The sequence below is a fragment of the Corvus kubaryi genome, unplaced genomic scaffold, assembly GCF_017639235.1.
Source record: "Corvus kubaryi isolate FWS band 111438036 unplaced genomic scaffold, C.kubaryi_AGA036_p1.0 37334, whole genome shotgun sequence".
NCBI classification, from domain to species: Eukaryota; Metazoa; Chordata; class Aves; order Passeriformes; family Corvidae; genus Corvus; species Corvus kubaryi.
The window spans coordinates 17,689,804-17,708,001 of NW_024581108.1; the positions used below are offsets into that span (position 1 = coordinate 17,689,804).

Below are 18,198 nucleotides of genomic sequence, written 5' to 3' on the forward strand. Positions count from 1 at the left end.
TGCAGCCCGGAGCCCTTTGCAGCTCGGAGCCCTTTGCAGCTCGGAGCCCTTTGCAGCCCGGAGCCCTGTGCAGCGCGGAGCCCTTTGCAGCTCGGAGCCCCTTTGCAGCGCGGAGCCCTTTGCAGCGCGGAGCCCCGAGCGCTCCCCGGTCCCGCCCCGGAAGGCGCCGCGGCCATGGCGGCGCTGGGCGGGCGCGGGCGGGCGGCGGCCGCGCTGCTGCGGCGGGGAGCGGCACCGGGAGCGGCACCGGGAGCGGCATCGGGAGCGATACTGGGAGCGGGGCCGCGCCGGCACCGGCACAAGGAGAAATGGGTGAGCGAGGCCGGGCCGGGACCAGAGCACCCGCACCCCACGGCGCTGCTCTCACCCCGCTTTTTTCCCCACTAACCCTTTCGCACCCCACTGCAAATCCCCCTCTAAGCCCCCCATTTCACCTCTCGCTACACCCCTGTGCCGCCGCTCTGTGTGCAGCCGTGCCCACCCAGGGCCCCGACCCCATTCGGCCATTCCCAGAATCCTGGAATCACTGAATATGCTGAGTTCGAAGGGATGCATCAGGATCATCGTGTGCAGCTCCTGGCTCTGCGCAGGACGCCCCAGCAATCCCACCCTGTGCCTGAGAGCATTGTCCAAATGCTTCTTGAACTCAGACAGGCTTGGTGCTCTGACCACTTCCCTGGGGAGCCTCTTTCAGTGCCCAGCCACCCCGTGGGTGAAAAGCCTTTTCCTGTTACCCAACTTAAGCCCCCCGTCACAGATTTATGCCATTCCATCTGGTCCTGTCACACTCACACTCCAGAAAGGCCCCATGGACTTCTGCCAACACGTAACCCAGTGCTGGCTTCTCCCAGAAAAACACGAAGGCTGGCTGGAGGGGCTGGGTACTGGGATATCAAGGTATTTTGTCTTTTAACACCACTTATTTTTCCCCACAAGGCTGCCACGGCCCCCCGCATCGCGTCCACGCGGCTGGCCCTGCACCACTTCGACACGAGCTACAGCCTGCACCTGGGGGCCCTGTGGCCCTCGGTCCGTGCTGGGCTTCTCTGCGAGCAGAAGTACGGGGCCCTCCTCAACAACTTCGCTGCTGCTGACCACGTTCCCCAAGAGCTGGAGCTGCTCAACGCCACCGATTTCATTTCTGAGGCTTCCCAAAAGGCGCAGCAATGGCAGCGGGTTGGAGCTGCAGGGGAAGCGGCCAGAGGGTGCCAGGAGGGCTCTGGTGAGGGCAGGACTGTGATGCAGGCAGAAATAATGACACAGGCAGAGACATCGCCACTGTTTAGTGCCTCCATCAGCTCCAAAATCAAGTGTTACACCTTCCCCAGGGGCGACATCACGCGCTTTCGCCCTGCACGGTGAGACACCCCTGGACAGACCGCCCTGTCTTTGCCAGCCTCAGGGGCTCCTTCCATGTGTCTCCATCCTCACTTCCAACTGCTCTTTTCTTTTCTTTTCCCCTCCAATGTTTGCTATTGTTACGCAAACTGATGATTTCCAGGCCAGATGCTCTGGGGCTCCTCGACTATTACCTCATGGATGCAGCATCTCTCCTGCCAGTCCTGGCGCTCAACATGCAGCCAGATGACTTTGTCCTCGACCTCTGTGCTGCTCCGGGTGGGAAGAGTCTGGCTCTGCTGCAGACTGGGATTTGTGGTGAGTGTGGGTGGGCATTGCCTTGTTCCCGTGTGTACAACAGGGCTGGAGCAGTGTGCTGTGCCCATTCGTGTCTGACCATTAATAATTTCTGTGTGCAAGAGTTGGGAATCAGGTGTGGTTTTGCAAAAGTGACATTCCCAGTGTGCCTGTTCTGTCCTGTCAGGGCACCTGGCAGCCAACGACGTCTCCGTTTCCCGGACAAAGAGGCTGTACCAGATTCTCCATAGCTATGTCCCCAAAGAAGTCAGGGATACTGTGAGTGTCACGTCCTACGATGGAAGGGACTGGGACCAGGTGAAAGGTGGCACTTTCCATAAGGTAGGTGTTTGGGAACCAGTGAAAATAAACCCATCAATTCACTTCCCTCCTCTTTTTGAGGAAGACAGCAGCTTATCTTTCTGTATAATTGTGTGGTTTTCCATAATCTTAAATGCAGAGAAAGAGAGAAGGCCAAGCCACATAAGGAGTAGGATTTCCACCTGATATCCCTTTCTGCAGGATCTGGTGCATGTGTGCATCTAGACTTGTACCTTTATTTGCCTGTGTAATCCCCCATAGAAATCTTGTTCTTGTTCATCACCTGGAAGGGGTTAAATGTGAAGATTAGATAATTCTGGCTTCTCAGCTATGTCCAGCCCCAGGGGCTGGGTTTGGTGTTCCAGAGGTTGCATTGGGTACTCCTGGGGCTGGGTTGGGTACTCCGGGAGGCGTCGCTGCAGCAGCACTGCCTGTGTGTGCTGCAGGAACATTGCCAGGGACACACGCAGAGCAGGGACATTAAATGAGGACACGAGTTAGTGCAGGATGTTTTCCAGCATTTTTGCACATTCCCAAAATGCCGAAGCAGCCAGATGATGACAGTTCAGTGTGGTGCACACCTCTGCTTGGGCACTGAGAGCTGCTGGCAGGGGTGGAGGTGGTGGGCACAGGGCTGGCTGCAGGAGGGGATTTGCTGAGCTTGACCTGGGCAGGAGTCTGAGGTGGGACCTCTGCTGCTGCAGGTGCTGGTGGATGTGCCCTGCACGACAGACAGACACTCTGCCATGGAGGAGGACAACAACATCTTCCACAAGAGGCGAACCAAGGAGCGTCAGATGCTGCCCATGCTGCAGCTGCAGCTGCTGATGTGAGTGAGCTCGGTTGTGTTGTGTTCCTCGGGTGCTGGGAGCAGGTCTCCAGCACTGAAACCTCTTCTTACTCTGTCTGTCCCCAATTGGGAAATGTGGAAACCACATGTAGTTTTCTGGCAGTAGTTGGAACACATCAAATCACAGTAAGTGTAAGAAAGTGCAGGTGTTCCTGGTCAGGTCAAGTGTCCTGCTGTCCCCAGCAGTAGCTGTAGCATATAGGGAGAAGGGTCTAAGGAACAGGATGGGTGCAGTTGTTTTGGGTGGTGATCTCCTGGGTCCTGGCACCCTGGAGGATTCCTGAGTGCCCGCTTCTCCCAGCACTCGGCAGGTGCTGGAAAGTGCCACAGCTTGTCACTGTGTGCTGTGGCAATAAGGAAACAGATTAGAGAGTCCCATGGCAGCACTTGAACTGCAAGAATTCCTTCCCCTGTATGTGTATCCCGTTCCTTTGAATGTGACTGCAGGATTACACCTTCCAGCTGCTCTCCAGCAGCATCTCTCCCACGTTAAATTCTTTATCAATTTAAGTATCTGTTTGACTCATTGCCCTGGCCCAAAACACTCCTCATGTTGCAGTGACCCAGACTGCCGAGCCTGTGGAGTTCAAGGGGGGTTTGTCTGTCACTTCCTATGAGTTCCCTGTTGGCTTCCCAGTTTCGGTGGGTGGGAATGCCCTTGTCCCATAGAGACCTCCTCATCCCGTGACCACGCATGTGTTCACCTTGCCTGCAGGGCTGGGATCCTCGCCACGAAGCCGGGAGGAGAGGTGGTGTATTCCACGTGCTCCCTGTCCCCGCTGCAGAACGAGTGTGTGGTGGAGAGGGCACTGGACATTGCAGAAGCCCAGTTCAACATCAGTATCCACGTTGAGGACTTGAGCCACTTCCGGACACTCTTCCAGGACACGTTTTCCTTCTTCTCAGACTGCCGGCTCGGGGAGCTTGTCCTGCCTCACCTCACAGCCAACTTTGGGCCGATGTATTTCTGCAAATTACGTCGGATGTAGAAGGGGCGACAGACTCTGTCCATCTGCTGTCAGGAGATACCCCAATCTTTAAGGGAAAGCAGAACTGCTTTATATTTATTTTTCTTTCTAAAATGTCCCAAAGGAAGTCTGCTTTTTTACTGTAGACATGGGGAATAAATGAGAAAGACCTGCTGTGGTGTTTCCTGAATATTTATCTGTTTGAGACTGAGGTGTTTAATCTAGGAAAGAGAGAGGTCTTATTAGAGGGAGCTAGTTATCTGCCTGTGTGGGACAGGATAAATGGCCCTGCTCTCTCCCTCCTGTCTGCTTTGATCCTACATGAGCAGGTTTGGGTTAACAAACACAATCTGGGGATCTCAGCCTTTCTGTCGGGGAACTCAGCCTTTCTGTCCGGGATCTCACCATCTGCATAAATGAGTTGCATCTGTCTCTCCTTATCTCCTGCCTTCAGAGAGAGCAGCCTGAGGTCCTGAAATCAGAGGTTCCTAAGAGTGCCCCTCCTGTGGGGTTGGAAATGTGCTTGGGATGCTGGAGATCTGGTGCTGTGGAGAGGCCAGCGACTGTTGCTGTCCCTCACATCTAGCAAGGTTGTGGATAAGTGTGAATGTTCCCATGCTAGATGCCATTTAATGTCCAGTAGGCAGGTGTTTGTATGATTCTGAGTAGTGACTTTGTTTATAGAATCATCACCTTCAGTGAAGGATTACTGGAGCTCATGATAAGAGTTGCTTAATAGTTAAATTTTTATTTTTATGAGCAAAATATAGTGATGGGAAGTGACGGACACGGCTGTATTCCTCATGGGGCAGCCCACAGTTACATCCTTATGAAGTTACTCCAGTGCCAGCAAGAAAATACTATTGAATTTCTGTAATCCTTCCCTCACAGCACCACCCTGCTGTGAGAGGCAGCACTGACGGAAATGGGGGTAAAGGGCTGAACCCACATCCATGGCCATCCCTGCAGGAAGGTGCAGCTCCTAGGTTTATCACTGTTTGAACCTATCTTAAGCCAGCTCCTGCAGGGCATCCTTGGTTCCTTATTGGCAAGGAGAGGGGTCAGGAGGTGGGTTTCCTTCCTCCTCCCCTCCTCAGTGTAGTCTCTGCACTGCTGGTGGCAGTCGTGCAGCGCCATCCCTTCTCCTTGGGGACCATGGTGACTATGCCACTCTCTTGTCACGGCTGAGGGTCTCCACCTCCTTCATGAAGCGCAGGCACAGCTCCTCCTGCCACGGCAAGGCCACGCACTGCACGGCCACGGGCAGCCCCACAGCTCCTGACACAGCCTGTAGTGGGTGCACAAGCAGTGAGGGGTCATCTGGGGGGCTCAGACCTCCAGCAGATTTTGGGGACTTGGTTTAGGCCTGTGACTCATCCCAGAGAGTGTGGAGGTTGGAGTTTGAGCCCTGTTAATGTGCTGGGCAGAGGGAAGGTTCTTGCTCTTCTGTGATGGAAATGCTTGCCAAATCTAGGGTAACATGTTTGAAACACCTTCCCCCGCACACACCCCAGCCAGCTCTGCTTTGAGCTGTCTTGTAGGCAGATCCCTTTTCCTTCAGCATCCTCATTCCTGATCCATGCTCCAGTGACAGCCTGGGCTTGGTTGAAGGCGTCATGAAGCAGGGGGAAAGTGCAGTGCAGTGCTGTGGGCTGTGGCTGTTGCAAGGACCTGCTCCCAGAAGCTTTGCTGCATGGCTCCTTGCTGGCTTCAGCCTACCCAGCCTGGGGGAGATCCTTTAGTCCCCCCAAAGCTTAGTCACTTAACCATTTGGGGGCTTGGGCAAAAAACAAGGGGTGTATTCAAGGTGGATTTGGGGATTAGCAAGGGTGTATAAAAAAGATACGAATTTTTTTGCCCTGTGCCCATGCTGATGGAGATATTTAGGAGCCCTTGATATCATTGAAACTGTTACCTGAGCTTCCATCAGCAGTCTCTGCTCCACACTTCCCATACCTGTTTCAGTGTCCGGTCCCAGGGGTCATCACAGCATCCTTGGTAAAGCTTTAGCTCTTCCTCATCAGCCTCTGTCACGGTGCTGACAGGAACAACCCCGGCGGGGAAGTTCAAGACGTTGTACAGCATCGTGGAGGAGATGGCAGCTGAGAGAAGCAGGAGAGGATGCAGGCAGTGACAGCCTCCTGTCTTACTTCAAACTTACACATTCCATATTCACTGAAGCCCCTGAGAACTATGTGTCTGTCTCCACCTGCTCAGAGAGCTCTTTAGAGTTATTTTTCCTTCCCAATTCCCATAAAATGCTTTGGTGGGCAGTGAAGCTCCATGGTGGTGGATGTTTCCCTCCAGTCTCAGACACTGTGGTTCTCTGCCCTCCTGGGAAGGCCCCAGACTCACTTACTGAGGAGTTTCCCAGGGTATCCCGTGGTGAAGGCTGGCCCCAGGACAGGGCACAGCACAACGTCCAGCTGGAGTTCCTTCCACCGGGCGATGAACTGGGAGCGGTACACCTGGGCGAGGAGAGGGGGATGCCATGGAGCCATGTCCATGCCTGGAGCATCTCAGCCTCTCCAGGCACAGCTGAGGAGGCAGCAGCAGGCAGCAGTGCTTGAGGGATGAGGCAGAGGAGTGTGTGTTTGCCTCCACAGCATGTGGCCAGACCGTGGCCAGGAATTTGAAAGGTCCCACTTCAGCCATCCCCACTCCCAGGACAGCCTTCATTGTGCCTGGGCATGAGCACTGCAGGCAACCAATGAAGTCCTGTCTGGGCTGACTCGAAAGCCCATCTACCCATTCCTACCCTTCTTTGTGCATTTCCCTCCATCTTGTCTCCTCCCCAGCAATCCCTCCCCTGCACAATCCCTTTCCAAACAGATGACTTTCTGACCTGGTGCTTGCCACAAAGCCTCAACTTGTGGCATGATGCCAGAGAGTAAAGTTCTCAAAACACACCTGTATTTGATGGTGATGATTCCACATCTCCTTCACTGACCTGCAAGTGGAAATCATAGCAACATCTTTAAGCTTTAAGAGGATGAGGAATTGCTTAAATAGTCCTCTGGATTGATAAGCCCTGGTGATTTTGGCAATTGCTTAAAACAATACAGGTTTCACAATCTTCCTAAAGTTTCCTTTGGCATCTGGCCAAGCAATTAAGCAGCAAATGTCTGGAAGTGCTGGAGAGAAGGTTTCCCTGATGGGCCTGGATTTAATACTCATCTCTTCCACAGGCTTCCTGTAATGACCTTATCCATTCAAATGCCTCATTCCTGTCAGGATATCGCTAGAGGCAGTGAAGCCATGTCCAGCAATGAAGGACAACCCCTGCAGAGAGCTGATCACAGCCTGTTGTGAATCCAGTCCCCCCCAGCCATGGATGCCTAGAGGAGAAGGTACCACCCATTTCCATGGACATCCATGAGGACAATGCCATCTTACCTCATTCCTGCCAAGGCACTCAGGTAGGCAGCCAGGCGGGGAAACTGGAAAGGCAGGAGGTTCCTTAGGGACATGTAGTGGGGGTGCAGTTACTTGTGTCACCCTGGGAAGCCCCCATTCCTCTCCTGAGGGACAGGGACTCACCAGAGGCTTAAGAAGCAGAGCCAGCAGCTTCTTCACCAGCCTTGGCATCTTGCAGGAATTCACCTGTGGTTTCAAGCCTGGATCAACAATATCTCCTGTGCTGAGAGATGACAAGAGGATGGGGTCATGCCACAGAAGCTGTTTGCCCTTTCTCAGAGGCCTGGGTGTTTCCTGTTTGGGGTGGGAGAGCTGGGCTCATTGTGCTTGTGCCGTGCTCACGGAGTGGGGCTGCAGGTGTTGGCAGCACTGCTGCCAGAGGGCTCCTACTTACAACACGTCCAACCAGGCACGGCCTCCATCAGCAAAAAAGGTCTTAAAAAACAGTTCAGTCATGACATAGGGGATCCGAGGAGGAGAGAAGGGTACCAGCTGCACCAAAACACAAGATTATGTTGCGGCCTGGGGATGTGAAGAGTTTCCAAGACCCAAATGTGGATATTCCTCAAAGGCAGAGAAGCACCTCCCTGGGCTCCACGTGCCAAGAGAAGCCTTGCCTCAACCCTTTTCCATCCAGCCATCTCCCCATGAGATTATTCCTGCTGGTTGCCCATGAGATGCACTGCTCCCGCAAGCAGGGGTGTCTCTGCCTGGTGTTACGTGGCTGGGGTAACCTAATCCCATACCTCTGCTGGGTCATTTTTCCCACAGCTGGGCTTGGGAGCTGCGTCTGGTTTCTGAAGGGTGATTTCCTCAGCATGGAGCGAGGCTGGGGACACCCTGGGGAGAAGAGCAGGGGGTGGTGGTGCTCACCTGGTGCCCAGCTGCCTGCAGAGCATGCCTGGTTTCCTTCACTGCCCTCCTCATGCAGGGGGGCAGCGGGAAGTAGCCGTCAGTGTCGTAGTACCCGACCCGCAGGGGAGTGGAGCTGGAGTACACCTGGAGCAAGGAGACACCACGTTAGCGTTCCTATTTCTAATGGGGTTGCTGTGGAAATCCTTTAGACATACACCATGGACCAGGTCTGGGATCAAGACTGGATCCAGCCACATCCATGCTCCATCAAGAAAGCAAGGGGGGCCTCTCTGGACCTTGTGATGCAGTGGGAGGTCTCCCCTGCTCCTTGTAGTTCCCAATAAACTCAGATATGAACTGTTGGCCAGTCTGGGACTAGGGTTGGACTCAGCTGTACCTAGACTCTGTCAGGAGTTCAGAAAGCAAGGGGGTCCTTTCTGAACCTCGTGGTTCAATGGGAGGGTCATCCCTGCCCTTCGCACCCTTGTCCTTTGCATCCCCAGGCTCCATGCAAATCATTCCAGAGTTGATTTTCCTCTGGATGCTCCATCTTCGTAATGAGTAACAGAGTGAACCCTGTCATTGAACTTGGTCACCCTTCTGCAAATTTATGTTAAAACCTGATTATTCCAATGCCTTTGCCGGTGATTCTTTAGGTGACCTAAATCACTCATTCGTGACACCCACCCTGCTGGGGGTAGGTCTGCTCCCATGCTGACACCCGCTGCAGAAGAGGGCAAGAGCTCCAAATGTTAAGGAGTGACTAATTTTCTGGTTTGCTAATTATAGGTACCCTTTCCAAATGTCTACCCCTGCCTTTTTTTCCAGACCCCTCTTCATCCCACCCTTCAGAAAAAGCCCAGCTACTTCAAATCAGTACATTCAACCACTGCTGCAAAGGATGGAGGTGGAAAAACCTTCTGCAGCTGCTCTGCTGCAGAGGGAAAGTAAATGCCCTCAGCTAAGAGATTTTGTGCAGCAGTTTCTGATCCTGTCTCATCTTGCCCTAAAGATCTCCAGCTATTTGCTCCCAGTATTGCTTTCTTCCCCACTCTTTCCTGGATTCTCTCAATTCAATAAGCTGCATTCCAGCTGAGAAGACAGACAGGATAACTACTGATTTGCCTATTTTTTTTTCATGAGAATTATGAATTGTGCCCTCAAAGAGAGCTATTTTACTGAAAACCAGTATTGTAGAGGTAACTGGACCCTTCAGGAAGGTGTGTAGCACCCTGGGGGGAGCCAGGGCTCGCTGACTGAAAGCCTCACCTCTTCATTGAAGGGGATGGGGGGCACGGAGGGGTCCAGCTGGAACATCTCCTGGCACAGCAGCGCCTTCATGCACAGGGCCAGGCTGTCCACGTCCCTCGCCATGGGCCCCAGTGCACAAGGGACTGGATGGGACAAGAGCAAACACCCACACTGAGCAGATGGATGTGCCAAACACCGTCCCACCCCTCTGCACAGCCATGCTGGGGTGAGCAGGCAGTGAGGGGTGTTTCAGATGGACTCCAGGCAGGCCTTTGTTGTCTTAGGTTTTCTTCTGGCCTGCAGGAGAATATCAGGCTCTCCACAGGATCCAGGGAAAATGAATTTATAATTCATATACCTGCCAGGATGCCATTGATAGGGCCAGTCACTCCAGATAGGCTGTGGGAAAAGAAAAAGCAGTATATTGTCACTTCAGTAATGGGGAAATATTCCCAGTGTGTTTGAATAGCATAGTGGGGTCTCCAGCTCAGGACCAGAAACAGAAAGAACTTATTTCAAAAATTCGAATTGAGTAGTGCAAAACAGGAACTTTTGGCCAAAATAAAACAAACAAACAAACCTAAACCCCAACAAATCTTAGTTTTGGTTTAACCAAAATTGTTCCCTTTTGGCATTATTTAACTGCTTTAACCCCCTTTTACTTTTAACTCCAGGCTAGATTTACAATGAAAATGTGCCCATTTCCCACAAAATCTAACCATGCTGTCTCCTGGGAGAGGTTTTGAGCAAAGCAAGCCACCCTTTAAGAACCACTCTCTCTCCTCCCTCCAAGTACTCGCCCAGTACTTTTCCCCTTCGGCCAAGCTTGACCATGAGGAGGGTTGGAAGGGAAGACCCAGCACCCACCTGAGCCTCTCAGCCGTGGGTTTGAGGCCACAGAGCCCGCAGAAGCTGGAGGGCAGGCGGATGCTGCCGCCGACGTCGGAGCCGATGCCCAGGATGGAGCCTCCCCCCGCAATCAGAGCTCCCTCCCCGCCTGAGGAGCCCCCAGGGCTCTTCTGGTGGTTGAGGGGGTTCAAGGTCTGGCCAAAGATGGGGTTGCTGCAGTCATAGCTGGAGAGAAAAAAGCCAGGGGACAGCCTGTGAGGGATGGCTGAATGCTTTGGGTTTGTTTGCTTTCCCTTGCAGGGAGCCTGTGTGGCAGAGCCAACCCCTTCCTTCCATCCCATAAGTCCCTCAGGACATGGCTCATTCCCACGAGCCTCTGCTCTCCCTCCCATGCACAAGTGCACTTGATTTCTCTTAACCCATGGTAGGTTCTTCCCCTCTTAATCTTATCTGACAGCTCTTTCAGTTGAGATTTTTGCCAGATAATGGAAGAGGGACTCTCCAGGCCACATCTCAGGAGCCAGGGAGGAGCTTGTCCAGGGACCTACAGGCTGGGTTTTTCCTTCAGAAGCACAACCAGAGGGAAGATTTTTAATGATGTGTGTCACCTGAAGAGGGATTGTGGCACGTTGGTCATTGCAAATGGGATGGCCCCTTGTCTCTTCAGGACCTTGACCAGGACGCTGTCTTCCTCCATCAGAGTGCCCAGGCACTGCACAAGCCCACAGGTCGCCAAGTGCCCCTGCAGAGAGGAGAAGTGACAAGGGACACGGTCAGTGCAGTTCCCTTGCTCTTTTGGAAGGATCATCCGGTGTTCCTTCAGGGGTTGTGTGTTTGGTACCAAGCCACTCCCTTGCAAGCCCTTGCTCAAAGGGCCAAGGACTCCCTCTCCTTCCATCCTTGGCAGAGAGCTGGGTTAAAGCTTCTCCTGAAGCTCTCCTTGCTCTTTTCCATGCTCCTTTTCTCCCGTGACCCAAATGCAACTCCCTACTCCACAGGTGCACTCGCTCAGGAGCAAACCCAGCATCCTGCTGTCCAAGTGAATCCATCAGTGGATGTCCAGGGAAGGAATAATCCCAGGTAAACAGAGTGTGACCTTTTTTCAGTTAGCCTTGGTATTTGGGGCTTGCTTTGGGCTTAGAGCCCTCAACCTTAGTGCAGCCTGTACTGTGTCACGTATCAGAGGAGAAATCATTTGTGTCTATAACTATTCACCCCTGTTTTTTATCTGCTGATGGAGGTTTGTGCTGCTTTTGGCCAGGGTAGAGTTTATTTTCTTCACAGTAGCTACTTCAGGGCTGTGTTTTGGACTGTGTGCTATAAACAGTGTTGATAACACAGGGATGTTATTGTTATCACTGAGCAGGGCTTGCCCAGGGCTTCTTGTACCACCTCACCAGTGAGCAGGCTGGGGGTGCACAAGAAACTGGGAGGGGTCAGCCAGAATAGCTGATCCCAAGTGACCAGAGGGACATTCCATAGCATATAAAGCTGGGGGAAGAAGAAGGAAGGGGAGATTTTGTGGAGATTTTTGGGGTCATGGCGTTTGCCTTTCCCAGTTACCATCACACATGATGGAGCCCTGCTCTCCTGGGGGTGGCTGAACACCTGCCTGCCCGTGGTGAATTAATTCCTTGTTTTGCTTTTCTTGTGTTCACAGTTTACCTAATAAACTGTCTTTATCTCAACCCACAAGTTTTCTCACTTTTAGCCTTTCTATTCTCTCTCCCCCCATCCCGCTGGGTGTGGAGTGAGTGAGGGAGTGAGGGAGTGAGTGAGTGAGTGACTGAGGGAGTGAGTGACTGAGGGAGTGAGTGAGTGCCTCCTGGGCTGCAGCTGCCTCAGACACAGACAGGTTTCCTGTGGTGCAGGCAGGGAGGGATTGGGCCCCTTCCCCATTCCCTGTGTCCCACCACTTCAGCACCCAGTCCAGCCCCCATGATGGGACACTCCACAAGCACAAAGGGAAGAACCTTGTGGCCGATGTGATCCTTGATGCTGACAGGGATGCCGTAGAGCAGCCCTTTCTCCTTGTGCCGTTGTATCTCCTGGAGCTGCTCCTCACACTCTGGGATAAAGTGTCGCAAGCAGTTTGTCTGCTGGGTCACTTCCAGGGCCTTTGTTGGATGTGTGGAGGAGCAGGGGTTAGATAAGAACAGCATCATTACACAGCTGCATTCAGTAGCTACCTTGATCTACAAAATGTGGCATAAATAACCCTATCCCCAGATCATCCCAGCTCAAGCCATCTCAAAGGACTCTCCCAGTGATGGATCTGACCTAGGAGACACAGCAAGTTTTTCTCTAAACAGCTGCTATATTAAAGGCTGGTCATAATCCAGCTCCAATGAGCTTTTTCAGCCACCAGCACACACACCATGGTGTGGAGAATGTAAAAGATTTGCTTTGTCCATCTCACTGTGGATGGACACTCACCTTCTCTAAGTAGGTGTAGAGGACAGTCCTGGGGGACAGAGACCCTTCCCGGAGTCTTCCAGTGAGTTCCAGCAGGGGCAGGGACAGGATGGCATCTGTCTGGACACTGGGGACCTGCAGAGAGGGGGAAGATGAGGGGGATCCAGGGCAGCAGCTCCAGTTACCCTTTGGCTCAGAGGATAGGGTTGTTAAGTTTTGTCAACATTATCAACAGAGCTAGCTGGAAAGGCAGATCCTGCACGTGGGGGCTCAGACCTTGAGCTGCCAAGTATTTTATCCTGAGTTTGGATGTCACAAACAGGATGCAAACACAGGAACCCAGGTGTAGAAGGGCTTTGTCCATCCACTGCAGCAGAGGACATGGCAATGCCTTCCTCCTGGCGCAGTGGGATTTACCCACTGACCAAAACATAACCTCAGCTGAACAAACACTGCCCAGGGCAGGAGGTACCAAAGTCCTTGTACACAAGTCTCAGGCTGTCCTTTCATCCCTCAGAACAGGTACAAGCAGTGCAGGACAGCCCAGGCTGAGAAAAAACATTTAATAGCTCCAGCCCATCAAACTGCAAGGAAGTCAGCAGGGACTCACAGGTGGCCTACTCAGGTAAAGAAGACTGGCAGTTCTCAGTGCCACCAGGTTTTTAGAGGTTTTATATCATATATTTATATGTATATAGATATATATTTAAGAAAAAAGGCTGTAGAGATATGTATCACTTGGAGGCTTTATCTCCAGGTATGTTACCTGTGTAAACATGAGCTGGTTTATCCAGTACGTATTCAGAAGTGAATGGAGCAGAATGGAAAGATGGTTAGAATTGCGAGTTGCAGTAGGAATTCAGGGCTATGCTGGTTGGATGCCTGGCTCAGTCACCCCCACATCACCTCCTGGTTGCTCCCAGGGGACACTGAAAACCCTGTGCTTCATTAAGTTAGACCAGGCACCTTCTGGGCAGCCTGATGGGAGGTGCCACTGACTGGGAACACTGCAAAAGTTCTTTTGGAGACACCCCAAGAGCTCTCCAGAGGCCAGGTTTTAGAGACAAAGGTGTAGGACTGTGAACAGATGTGCAAACTTAGAGTTAAGTAGAGGAAAAATCTTTCTTGCTTCTACCCATTATAGGCAAGAGACATTTGCAGATTGTGAAAGAACTGGAGTTTACATCAATGAAGTTCTGGTGCATGATCACCTGAGTTGTTCAAAAACCTCATCTCAGTGAGTAATTCACATTGCCCAAGCTGTAGGCTCCCACCACATCTCATCCAGCTTGAGGAGGGCAATGATCTCCCTTTCTCCCAAGGCACCCTTTCCTCTTGTTGAGGGCTGCTGGCACAACTCCTCCTTATAAAACCTATGGGACCATGAGCTGGACGGAGGAGCTGAAGGACAACATCAGCAGACACCCCAGTGGGACTCAGACCCCCCAGAAGGACGGGTTACCTGCTCCCTGAACTGCTGGACAGCCTTTGCCATTTTCTTCATACCCTCATCTCGGGTCCTCCGAGCCTCTTCCATTTTCTTCTGGATCATCTTTTTGCCCAGCCATTTCCAGAGCACCAGGGCTGCCACGGAGCCGCCAAGCAGGGCGAGGGCAGCAGAAGTGTCCACCTTCCTCTCTGGCAGGAGCTGTCTCAGCAGCTGCTGGACCATCGTGTGTGTTTCTGGTCTCCAGGGATGGAATGAGGAAGAAAAGCAAGGCAGGTGCAGGAGACCTTCCCTGACTCCCCAGGCCCATCCCTCCCCCCAGCACCACTATTCAGGGTCAGCAAATAGTTCAGATAGTTCAGCCCAAAGCTGACCCCTGCAAAGCTACCGTAGGTGGAGCATGCAGTGAAAATGATTAACCACTAAATGCAGAATGCAAAGTTTGGCCAATGAACCTTGGGTTCATTGGGGTGTTGGGTTTATAGGGGCTTTCTGGGCTGTGGGAGGTTCTCCGCTGGGGAGGACCGTAGGGTCAACTGAACAAATGAAGCAAGGGAATAGCTGCTCTCCTATTTCCTGTGTAGCCTGAGAGGACAATGGGAGAAGAGGAAAACCAGCTTGAAATAAGAAGTCTTCCCTGCACAGGGCTGGGGAGTGGCATGCCAAGGGGATGCATATCTGTGGGGTACCCTGGGCTCACCAAGCCCCTTCTGCTGCTGCCTTGGTGGCCAGAGGCTGTTTTGGCACTGCTGTGGTGTCCTCAGGCACCAGAAGGAGGGGCTGTTCCACCCTGTGACAAAGCATGCTGGTATTGCCTCAGCAGTGGAAAATCCCGTAGGCTTGCAGGCCAGAAGCAAGCGATTTCCACCAGACATTGGAATGGCTGGTGTCTGACATCTTTCCAGCACAGATACCTCTCACTACAAGCACCAAGAACCACACACTGAGCTGAAGGCAACAATCCAGCCAACATCAGCCATGGTCTGTCTGCAATCTCCTCTGTTGCTTTTGGATGGTGGGTCCTCCCTGTGGGTCCCCTCCTTGGGAGAAGTGTTTAGGCGGCTGTGGATTGTGCATTACAAAACTTTGCAAGCTTCCAGCAGAGTGTGGAACTGGATTTGGATAGGAGGCTGAAGAGCCTTCTCCCTTCAGGGCTACGTGGTCCTCTAGTGCTCAGTTTTCCATTGTCATGTCTGTTCTTAGCACTTGTAAGAGTTCACTGCTGTTTTCTGTCACAATTTGTGTCAGCTGGGAATGTTCTTATCTTAGTTCTTAACTAGAGAAATTTATGGACTCTGAACAAAATTGGCTTTGGCGCCCTCAAGGAAACATTCTGGAGCTGGCAGCAATGTGGTAACAAACTGAGCTGGCCTTTTCCTGTGTCCCTTCTAGCAGCACCCTTCCTTGGGGGATGCTCCCTCAGCTATGGCACTGCTGGTGTGACAAGAGCTGCAGCTTGGGGATGCGCCTGCAGCTCATCCTTCTCCTGCTCCATGGTGCTGGCTGCAGCAGGAGCTTCCAGAGGGTGCACGTGAGCAGAGTCAGCATGTAGCAATGCCCAGCCCTCTCCCAGTCCTCATCCAGCCTCCAGGAATCCACGCAAGCAGTTCCTGAGGCAGAGGTGGGTTCTTTGCCTGTGTGACAGCTCTGCAACCTCTGTGATGGGCTGAGCAGATGTGGGAGGGTTTCCTCCCTGTGCTGGGAAGTGTCAGGGCACTGGCCTCCCACACCCGCCTGTGCACTGGGATCTGTGCCCTGATCCTGCCCTTTAGACACTTGGTAAATGTTTAACAGAGACAGACACAGCTGTGTCCGGACTGACTTGGCATTTCAAAGGACAGCTTTTTCAGCCGGCACTGCTGCATTTCCAGATGGCCAGATGCTGCTGGGGAAAACCCTTTTCCTATCAATGTGCCAGCATCTCCACATCCTTCATGAATCCGAGGTCTGGCTCCTCCTGCCACCACAAGGCCACAAATCCAAGGGAATGTAAAGGAGGGAAGTAGAGGGATGTCCCAAGTCCAGTTTCAAGTCCATAGCAGAGGAGACAGACCTGCCTGACTTGCAGATTGATGTTCACTCCTCCATGTTGGTTTTGTCACCTGAGTTGATCCAGGTCCAAGGTCAAACCCACTAGTGGAGTTCAGATGACAACCATGACCCTTTTCAAAGGGAGAGTCAGCCCGTGGGATTTCTGATCTGGGATTTCATTGTGGCATCCACAACACGTCCTTCACTTTGGACCATCCCAGAAAAAGGCAGTTAAACCAAGTCAGAGAGTCCCCTCGTGTCCCCAGCAAGAGCTGCACCATCCTTGCTTGCAAGAGCAAAACTGCACTGATTCACTGTCAGCAGGTTCAGCTCTCAAGCAGGCTGGGTCTTGTCAGAAATTTTTATAACTGAACTGTTTTCTCTCCAATTTGGTACGAAATATTTTTAAGTCAGCCTTGATTAAAATGACAAAGAATGAATCCTGACATCTGTGTCTTGTGTTCATGTATTTGTAACCAAACACCCTGATGCTCTTTTTAAAATGATTTACAAAACGAGGCGTATTAACTATGCTGCTCTGAAAGAATTCTAGACATTTTACAAAATACTGAAATCATAGTGAAATGCACTGGACCCCTCCAGGGAACTTGTTCAATCTGGCTCAGAGGGCTGAATAAATGTTTTCTGGGAACTCTCCAGTTTCTGACTCATTTCAGCCTGGAATATCCATTGGAAGCATAACACTTTCCTCAGTTCCAGGCCAGCTCCACTGGCACTCACAGAACATAACAGCTGCTAAGAAACTTGCCACTGCCTAAGCTGCACCTTTCCAAATACCACGAGCATCAGTTGAGAGGTGAGGGTCTGCCTCTATCAGCTCTTTTTCACCTTGCTCACCCAGGACCCTGCTGGCTTTTCCTGAATAAACTGCGATAGGATGGGAACAGAGAACTCCCATAGCAATCCTCAGACCTCTGACAGCAGGGGCTGCTTTCTCTCCTGACCGTTCCCACATTTTCCCCACTTTTGTGGGTATTGCACTCTTTTCCTTTAGCCTTTCCATAGCCAGGTGGGTTGTATGAATCCTACTTAGAACTTGTCCAGCAAGACAGAGACATGATCAGAAAGGGTGCTGCAGAGAGCTCTTAGTTCTTCACCAGGAGTCCAGGAGCATCCCTACTTCTTCCATCATGTCTGGTGTCTTGCACAGGTCTGTCCCCACTGAGTGACAGCTGAGACTCCAGTGCCCTGAGGGTGAGGGACTGGGATGTTCCCAGCTGCTCCATGGCTGGGCACAAAGCTTACAGCAGCAAACTGGGCTTTCACTGGTCTCCTGTGGGGAAGTAGGGAATGTAGGAAGCTGGAGAACAATAACAGGAAAGAAAGAAAGAGCAGATTGAGATTCTTGGAGGGGTGAGGATTTGTGCAGTAAACAGCTGTTTCAGAGGGAAAGATGTACCAACCCTAATTCTTGCTGTTTTTGTTTTTCCAGGGTGAGCCTTGTTATATTCAGGTGTTTCAATTCACCCACTTTTAAACATTTGCTTTAAGCTTTTCAACTTCCACCTTCCTTGAAACTTATTTGAAGTGAATGTCTGGGGTCCTGGGAATGTTTGTATCCCTAATTTTCTCCGCCACTGCCTGCTACATAGAGAGCTCTGTGTGCTTTGGATACTGTAAGGGGACAACTGACCCGTTTTAACCACTCATGTTCTGCTGGTGCAAATCCTTCTAGAGAGTTTTATTTGCTCCTGGTGTTGTGACTACACACCAATGTGAACTGCAAACAAAAGAAAAAGTCCTGCAAAATAAAATAAAACAAAATAAAAACCCTGGATTTCCTGATACCTCAATCTCTCAACTTTGCTTGGTTATTTATCTGGCCACAGAATAGAAGATGGATTAAGGAGGGCAGATTTAAAGTATTCAAATAAAGAGGGAGGAGGAAAAAGGATCAAAGACCGCCTCCAGGACATTGTGCTGAAGATGAAAGAAACTAGTAAAAACAAAGCCCTTTTGGCTCAAGCAGCATTTGTACATAATTCTCTGAGACAGAGCAAAGCCTGGACTTTGGTCAGTGCCAGGCAGCTGGACAAGCACTCTGCAAACACATGGTGCAGGTCTGCAAGGGCTGCACAGCCCGAGCTGACAGCTCTTGGTGAAGGAGCTGCAGCAGGGCTGGAAACAGCAGCACTGTG

At 51.8% G+C, this 18,198-nt stretch overlaps 2 protein-coding genes across 2 annotated transcripts; one reads left to right on the plus strand and one right to left on the minus strand.

Annotated features, from left to right (window-relative positions):
* Positions 1–159: 159 nt before the first annotated feature.
* On the plus strand, positions 160–3,948 carry NSUN4 (NOP2/Sun RNA methyltransferase 4). Its single transcript, XM_042030610.1, has 6 exons — positions 160–312; positions 937–1,358; positions 1,502–1,656; positions 1,823–1,977; positions 2,661–2,785; positions 3,522–3,948. The coding sequence occupies exons 1-6, from the start codon at positions 175–177 to the stop codon at positions 3,793–3,795; spliced, it is 1,269 nt and encodes a 422-aa protein (XP_041886544.1). The 5' UTR covers positions 160–174; the 3' UTR covers positions 3,796–3,948.
* Positions 3,949–4,496: 548 nt separating this feature from the next.
* Positions 4,497–14,347, minus strand: LOC121665818 (vitamin D3 hydroxylase-associated protein-like). The gene is made up of 15 exons (XM_042030609.1): positions 14,024–14,347; positions 12,583–12,696; positions 12,120–12,263; positions 10,755–10,888; positions 10,165–10,371; positions 9,656–9,696; positions 9,316–9,440; positions 8,065–8,190; positions 7,586–7,683; positions 7,315–7,414; positions 7,171–7,214; positions 6,685–6,724; positions 6,134–6,242; positions 5,731–5,876; positions 4,497–5,062 (listed from the first exon to the last, which is right to left on the minus strand). The coding sequence occupies exons 1-15, from the start codon at positions 14,231–14,233 to the stop codon at positions 4,937–4,939; spliced, it is 1,764 nt and encodes a 587-aa protein (XP_041886543.1). The 5' UTR covers positions 14,234–14,347; the 3' UTR covers positions 4,497–4,936.
* Between the last annotated feature and the right edge of the window lie 3,851 nt (positions 14,348–18,198).